The sequence below is a fragment of the Dendrobium catenatum genome, unplaced genomic scaffold (assembly GCF_001605985.2).
Source record: "Dendrobium catenatum unplaced genomic scaffold, ASM160598v2 fragScaff_scaffold_51, whole genome shotgun sequence".
Taxonomy (NCBI): domain Eukaryota; kingdom Viridiplantae; phylum Streptophyta; class Magnoliopsida; order Asparagales; family Orchidaceae; genus Dendrobium; species Dendrobium catenatum.
Window position 1 is genome coordinate 551,562 of NW_021318513.1, and position 8,649 is coordinate 560,210.

At 42.7% G+C, this 8,649-nt stretch overlaps 1 protein-coding gene across 1 annotated transcript; it reads right to left on the bottom strand.

Annotated features, from left to right (window-relative positions):
• Positions 1 to 5,394: 5,394 nt before the first annotated feature.
• LOC110106228 (fasciclin-like arabinogalactan protein 2) lies at positions 5,395 to 6,974 on the bottom strand. Its single transcript, XM_020836035.2, has one exon. It carries the CDS (start codon positions 6,691 to 6,693, stop codon positions 5,428 to 5,430), a length of 1,266 nt encoding a protein of 421 aa, XP_020691694.1. The 5' UTR covers positions 6,694 to 6,974; the 3' UTR covers positions 5,395 to 5,427.
• Positions 6,975 to 8,649: the final 1,675 nt, after the last annotated feature.

Below are 8,649 nucleotides of genomic sequence, written 5' to 3' on the forward strand. Positions count from 1 at the left end.
AGCTATAGGTGCAACGTGTACTCAAGCTATTGGTTCATGCTAAATAAGGCAAGGTAATTAATACAGTAATCATAATTAATTAGTTCTCTAACATCTCCCCGCAAACTGATGTTTCTTCCCTGAGCGTCAGTTTGGAACGAAGGTGTTTAAACCGCAGGGTAGGTAGAGATTTTGTGAAGATATCCGCGAGCTGGTCCACTGTGCTGATGGGTAGCACGCGAATGGTATTGCGCTGGATATGATCTCTGATGAACCTTTGATCGATCTCTATGTGTTTGGTTCGGGCGTGGAACACAGGGTTGTTGGCGAGTGCGATTGCTGATGTATTATCGCAGAAGATGGAGATCGGTTGGTTATGCGAAATATTGAAATCTTCAGTTAGACGCCTGAGCCAAATGATATCCGCAGTGGCGGCAGCCAACGCTCTGTATTCAGACTCAGTGGAGGATCTGGAAACCGTGGTTTGCTTCTTTACCGTCCACGAGATCAAATTGTCGCCTAAGAATGTACAGAATCCAGTTGTTGATTTTCTGGTGATCGGGTCGCCGGCCCAGTCTGCGTCCGAGAACGTTCTGAGCTGCAGATTGGATTTTGTAATCGGTAAGCCGACGCTGATCGTTCCTTTGATGTATCTCAGTAGCCTCTTGAGAAGGTAGAGATGGACTGGTTCAGGATTGTGCATGTGCTGAGCGAGATTGTTGACGGAGTGAGCGATATCAGGACGCGTTATAGTTAAGTATTGAAGGCCTCCTGTTATACGACGATAGACAGTGGCGTCCGATATGGTGTTATCCAATTTGAAGTTGGATGGCTGTTTCGTGACCGAGGGATTAGAAAGAGAATTGCATTGAACTAGATTTGTTTGTTGTAACAGGGACAATGCGTAAGAAGATTGTGTGAGAAAATACTTATCTTTTGTAGATTTGATGGAAATGCCGAGAAATTGGCTAGCTGGACCGAGGTGTTTCATGCTGAATTGGTTGTTGAGATTGAGGAGCAGTTTAGAGATTTCAGTTTCGTTGTTTCCGGTAATGAGGATATCATCTACGTATACCAGGAGAAAAATTTGAATGTCGCGCCTTCTGTAGATGAGGAGTGATGGGTCTGCTCGGCTGTGTTGAAACCCGGAGTTCAGCAAATGGTTGGTGAAGGTGGTGTACCATTGCCGAGGGGCTTGTTTGAGCCCGTAGATCGCCTTCTTTAAGTGACAGACGTAGTCTGGATTCATACTGTCTTCAAAGCCCTTGGGTTGTCGCATGAAGACTGTCTCTGTTAATGTTCCATGAAGAAAGGCGTTATTGACGTCAAGTTGTTGGACTGTCCATCCGTGATGTAGCGCGACTGTGAATAGCACCCTGATAGTCGGAAGTTTAGCCACTGGGCTAAACGTTTCTTCGTAATCCAGACCATGTTCTTGACGATTCCCTTGAGCGACCAATCGCGCTTTGTGTCTGGCAACCGAGCCATCTGAATTGAACTTATTTCTAAATGTCCATTTGCATCCTAATATAGACGCATTCTGAGGAGGGGCAACGAGTGTCCACGTGCCCTGTTGTTGCAGAGCGGCGAATTCTTCTGCCATCGCTTGACGCCATTCAGCCTGTTTGCTTGCATCGGAATAGGTGGTGGGAACATGTTGGTGATCGTATTGCTCAACCTGGTGAAGCAAGTTCATGCGGCATATGGGTTTAAGTGTGCCCGTTTGAGATCTTGTAGTCATGGAATGTTTGGTAGGAGCTTGCATAGGGGCTGACTCAGATTGCAGTTGCACGTAGCTGGAAGGAGACCGAGACGTAGTAGGAGATTGGTCACTGATTGGAGACGTAGGAGACACAGTATTGGTGCTTAATGGGATGTCCTCAGTAGCTTTAGAAACGGGAATGAGCAGTTTGGGAGGTACTTCTTGCTGAGAAGAAATAGACGACGGAGGTTTAGCGTGAAAAGGAAAAACATTTTCAAGAAAGGTAACATGCCTGGAAATAGATATTATGTTTGTTTCAAGGTTTAAGCATTTGTATCCTTTTTGAGTTAGCGAGTAACCCATGAATACACATAGAGCCGAATTCGGTTGAAGCTTGGTCGACGTATGCGGAGGAAGCGACGGGAAACAGGCACACCCGAACGTTCTGAGGTGATCGTAGGTTGGAACGTTATTGAACATGAGTTGTATGGGTATATATATATATATATAATGATTTTAATATAAATTGTTATTGGTCAGATTTAATTTTGTAAAAACTTACAACAATTATGATATTTCAGTATTTTGAACATTTTCATCATATAAGTTCAAAAATTATATATATGTTGCGTCCTAGAGTATTCACGGCGTTAGAGAAATATAAAGTTTAACGTTTTAGCTTTGTATGAAGATCAAGCACGCAATCAGATAAAAAGAGAGAGTGTATCATTCATACGTGACATCAACTTTTTTACGTGGAAAACCCTTAAAAGGGGAAAACTCATGGGGCCTAGTCCAGTTTGAATGAATCAACTATTATTTGCAGTCAAGTACAAATGAGATCCTTCATTGGGGGAAGGCCTTAGCTTGATGTAACAAATATACATCATATAGAATGTGTTATATGATTGGTCTTGAAAGAGTCATTATTGATGCATCTGTTTGGTCAGTAGAATCATAGTCGGCGGGCGACGAAGGTCAGAAGAGCATTATCTAGCCATGGAGGTCAAAAGAACCATAGTCAGCGGACAATGGAGGTCTGAAGGACCGTTGTTTGGCAACGGAGGTCAAAAGTATCGTAGTTGGCGGGTGACGATTGTTAAAAAGACTATTGTCTGGTGGAGCAGGTCGGAAAGACTGTTGACGGGTGGAAGTCCGGTGTTGGGTAGAAATCCGTTGACGGGAAGAAGTTTGGTGTCGAGTGGAAGCTGAAAATCGAGTAGAAGTCTGACGAAAGTCTGACGACGGGTCAAAGTTTGTCGTCGGGTAGAAGTCCAACAAAAGTTTGTCTTCGGCTAAAAGTCCGACGTCATGTAGAAATTTGGCTTCAAATAGGAGTCCGACGAAGGTCTGGCTACATGCAGAAGTTTGACATCTGGTAGAAATCCAATGTCGGGTACGAATCCGGGGATAGGCGAAAATCCGTTGTCGGGTAGAAATTCGACGACGGGAGGAAATCCAGCTTCAGGTAGAAGTCCGAAGAAAGTCTGTTGTGGGGCAGAACCTCCGACGTCTGTCGGCTGCGGGTAGAACTTCGGCGTTGGTCAAGGATGAGTCTTTTCCTTATCTTTCTTTTCTTACTTCTCTTCTTACTTCCTTGCTTAATTCCGGCGCCGGTCGGCTACCGGATGGAAGTCCGGCGGTGGTCGAGGAGTCTCTTCCATTATTCTCTTATCTTTTTTGTTTCTCTTCACTTCTTGTTTGGGGTGCCCTCTCAAGAGAAAATGAGAGATCTATTTATAAATTTCTTAGAGTGGCATGACAAGTAAATAGGAGGAAGATCATTGGTAAATTGGGAGTGAGCTTGGATGGACGTCCTATGTTGAATCCCTTGATCGTGGACCGTTCGTCAGATATTTAATGATCTTAATGATGTCGGAATTATGTGATCTTGGGCTCGTTGGATTTTTCTCGTCGAGCAACTCGATTCGAATATAACAATGTCGTGTTTGGAAATCGTTTAGTAATCCAAATTGTGGTTTGAACCTTCCAACAACGCTTCGAGTCCTCGATTCAGACCCATTTGGGCTCGAATTGAGTCGAATTTGGTGTCATTGGGTTTGTATTTCCGAGACGTTCAATTCAACTATAAGTTTGCTGAAATTGGAGTTTGGATGGTTCCAAGTTTTGTTTTGGAAGTTTCCAACTTGATTTTGCCTCGAGATTCGTGCCCGATCAAGATAATTTTTTGATGATGTATCAATATCTATTCATACTGAGTTTTCCTTATATATTTTTAATTTTAAAGGCATGTCCTAATATGAGTAATATGATTTTTTTTTCAATCTTATTCTATTTGCATTACAACACTTTGATTTAATATGAATGTCATGCAAGCTTAATGTGCTTCACATGTTAGAAATTACACATGTTAATTGGGCATTGTGGTGTATTTTCTTAGATTCTCTACTTCTGGCTTACATGCAAGATCATCTATATTGGAAATAAAATTTTATATGATGAACATTGAATATGATATGAAATGTTACTTATGTTATTCATAAAATATATTATTGAATAAGTTATCAACCACCCCTCTTAGTTTCAAATATTAATATCATACCTGAAAAAGAATCATGTCATCACTTATTATATGTTACCCATAATTTCTCTCGTGTGCTAACTCTTCATCCATAAGGTTTGTAAGAGAACATAGGTATATCAAATTGAGCCGGCTTATAAACACGTAATCAACCTTAGATCATCTCCAACCAAACTGCATACCACTATTCGCTTCATTCAAATGCTAAATTACACGTCAAAATTCGGTAGGTGAACAGTGTCACGACAATATTGGTGTTGCATTATTCACCTGCACCAATTTTTGTGCTATGGGATTTGCCTAAGAAGCCCGCAAAAGAGGAGAAAGATGGTTACCTTCACAACAAGATGACGAAGAGCGCGAAAGATGAAAAAGAAATGGAATTCGATTGTAGATGAATTATTGCATTTTGGAATGGAAAATGGGGTTTTCTGTTGGAGATTCCCTTATGTGATACACCTTGTAAGTCATCTTGATAATATAAATAGTATGGATAAGATATTTATATATTAACACAATATATGTAACAAGAGTTATTCATGAATACTCTATAGTATGAAAGAATTGTTAGGATAATAAGATGTGATCATGCCTACAATGTATATGATTATATGTCTAATGTCATATAATATATAGAAATATAATAGAACCAAAAACCTTATGATTCCATCCACAAACTTATATTATACATGATGAAAATGCATCCATATTCATTGTGGACTTTACTTGTGTAAACTAGTTGAGTCGAGTAGTGGCCTTATCGAGCTTGGCTCGCTAGATATATAGTCAGCTCGAACTCGGGCTCGTCCCATAGTAAATGAGCTCGAGTCAGCTCGTGAGCCTCGACGTGATTTTTAAAATTTAGGCGAGATTTTTTTAAAAAATTAGGCAGGATTTAAAAATATTTAAAATTAATAAATATGTTTAGTATTTATTATTAATTTTTTAAATATTTATATTTAATAAATCAAAGGAAATTATTTTAAAAGTATTAATAGTTATTCGAGCCAACTCGCAAGCTCACGAGTCGAGAGTCATTAAGCTCGAACTTGAGGTCGTTTACTAAACGAGCTCGAGTTTAAGCTTGAGCTCAACTCGTAAGCTCAATAAACTTGAATAGCGAGACCATAAAGCACGAGTTTATTTTTTTATTTTTTCCAGTAAAAAAAGCTAAAACCCGAAAGAAATAGTAGAGAAAAGAAAACTAATAAGCAAGGAGCATAACCGCTGCGGCTGCCGCCGCGGCGATCCATTTCCCAGCTACAACAACAACCCTTCCTCCCACAGCATCATTTTCATCGTCATCAACCTTCTGATCTGCCGACTCTTCGTCCGGGCTATCAGCCGGCTCCCCCGCTGTCGGCGGCGGCAATGCATGCTTGTGTTTTTTCTTCGCCCCCTTTGGCGAATCTGCAGCCACATCCGTTGTCGGGGCCGGCGCCGGTGCCGGCGCTGGTGCTTCAACCGGCTTAAAGAGCTCCCTGGGCTTCAGCACCACATCGATGGTGTACACGGCGAGCGGATCCTCATCAATAAGCGTGCCGGTGATCTTTGCCGTATCGACCTTCGTTTTCAGCGTCACCACCTCTCCGTCGTTATGCACGGAGAGGTTATAGTTCTTCTTGGTGCCTTCCGTTGCGAGTGTGTTCATAACTCCATTGTTGGATTTCAACATCTGAATGGAGTAATAGACGGGGATTGCGTGGTAGAGGAGAACGGAGAGCTTCTCGCCGGCGGTGAGGTTCTTGAAGCTTGGGAGAAAGGGGTTTATGGCTTGATCGACAGGGCAAAATGCGGATAGGCCGCTGCCGACGTTGGAAGCGAAGGCGGAGGCGGCGTCGGCGGTGGAATCGAGGAGGTCGGCAAAGGTCTTGCATCCCTTCTTGGCCATAAGGGCCGTGATGTTAACGTCTGTAGGGGCAGGGGTGGGGGCTTCCGCCTCCGGGGAGGAAAGGGGGGAGCTGATCTGGATCACGGAGATAACGTAGGGGATTTCCTTCAGGGATTTGACAAAGGAGACTGGAGGATTTCCGCCGGAATCAGTGGCCGAGAAGAAGACGCGGCCGGCGCGGTGCAAGGTGATGTTCACAAATCCGGTGGTGCCTGGGGCGGTGCCGGTAGCCTGGAAGAGGGTGGAGGAGAGGGTAGTGCCGCGGGTGAGCTGGTGGAGTTGCTTGGCGCCGAAGTAGTCGACGAGGACGTGGAGGGAGAGGAGGTTTCTGAGAGTGTAAAGGGTGAGGTGTTTGGAGAGGACGGAACCCATTCCAGAGTTGGAAATTGCGAGGACTGTGATCGTTTTTCGTCGGTTGATCTCGCCAGCCAGGTGAGTGGCGGAAAGATAGTGGTTGAACGTCGAGAATTCCGGGTGTTGCGCTAGGATCTTAGTGATGTTGAAGCTGCAGATCGGCGTAATGTACATGCACAGGATCAGAATTATCAGGGGGAGAGGTGGCTGGAATACGGTTCTCATTGTAGAAGGCGACCGGCTTAAAGCGTGGAGGAGGACGAGAAGGTGTTCGATCTGTGCAAAGCGGAGGGTTTTGGAGGTGGATAGGGGTCAGCGTCGTAGCAGCAGGCAAGTGCAGGAAAGGTTTACAGAACTGCTCGAGTAACCAGAGAGAGAGACCAGGTCCACGAGGCCGAAGGAGAAATCAATTATTTACTCCAGGCGTCGTGGGTCCCGCCCATCCAATTAAAGCTTTTATTTTCGGCGCTTGCATGTGCAATTATTTAATCAGATTTTAAGCGGAAGTTACTAGTAAGTTTATTAAGGGCCATTTAGTTGGATAAACAAGTAATTGAAGTAAAATAAAATATTATGCAAAAGGAATTCATTGTATTTGAATGTTTGGGATTATGTGAATGAATACAAATAAATACAGATTTTTCTTTTTTCGAGCAGTTTATGGGATTTGAGCGCTAGATCCAAGGGAGGAATATGCTTCTATTTAGGGGTGTCAATATTTTACATGACCCGAAAACTTGACCTGAATCAAACACGAAAATTTCGGGTTCACCTCCGCCAAAACAGTCGAACAAACAAGCTCCAAATCCATACCAGTCATTTCCCTCACTTCTCTGATCAACCTCCTCAGATGAATCTTGAAACAGTAATTTCCTCTCACAATCAGCCTTCTGATCATCCTTCTCCAACGCAATAGAGGCATTGGGATGAATCCCACCATATTTGGTCTCCGATCATCCTTCTCCAACCTTTCACATTCCTCCCTCCGCCACTCAACCTGTGATGTCAAAAACCGCATTCGGTTGTAAACAATTTAATAAGCTGGCTTCAAAGTTTATAATTTGCTTTGAGGTTATTATTGTATATAATATCATGAATTGCTCTAATTTTAGTGTAAAATCAAAGAGTTTGAACGACATCCGAAGACCAACCAGAATGTGTCACATCACCTCTATGCTTGATACTGTGGCTCGATATCGCTGACATGATATTTTTTAGTTGATCTACAAATGACATTCTCCGTCCAGTCTTCGAACATAAAAAATTCTCCTACTCTATGCTTATTCGGCAGGTTATTCAGCTAACAAAACTAACTCAACTATCCTTTGGACAAACTATTCTGTGCGGAGTCCAGACATCGTCCAGAGACTAATAAAAATACGTCACGGCACCCCAAAAGTGTACCACACTCCGTACAGACCGCCGATACCTCTCGGTGCCGCGCTCGGTACCAAACAGTACCGGACAATTCTCCCATCAGATTTCCGGACAGAATAATCTCTCCATCCTTTGAGATTCATAAAATATTTTAAATAAATTTTGGACATCCATATAAAAATTTTAAGGAAGCTCCAACTAATCGCAGAATCCCATTACAATGGTAGTTGGGAAGGATTGTACTTGAACATTATCATATAGCGCAGTAACCGCAATATCTGAGAGGGCCATCGTGAACTCAAGAAGAGCGAGAAGCTAAAAGAGCATGACGGGGCCTTTCCTCCAGGTACCATCGTAAATTCGTAACGTGTTAATAATATAAAAAACAAGACGGCCTGTTTTTTGATAAATGATGCCACGTGTTTGAAGATCCAGACTTCCAGTGTTCTGCAATGTGGGAATCTGGCCACCGACACTAGCCAGTCGCCATCGCCGTTACCTGTTTCCAGTCACGTGGGTGGTCCGTGTTTGCTGTGCGTGTTTCTGTTATTGCACTGGAAAACAATCGATAAATTTTCCATTAATGAAAATTTTTGCTCTCAAGCAACTCAATTTGATCTATCAATTCAACACAACTCTCCTTGGCCTATTGGTTGAGAGCTAAGGCTTCAAACTAAGAGGTCTAAGGTTCGAGTCTCTGTGTATGCGTTGTGTGTATGAGTTTGCCTTAAATGGCCTAAATGTCCAAAAAAAAAAAAAATCTATCAATTCAATAATTTTATATTATAGTCTTATATATGTAAT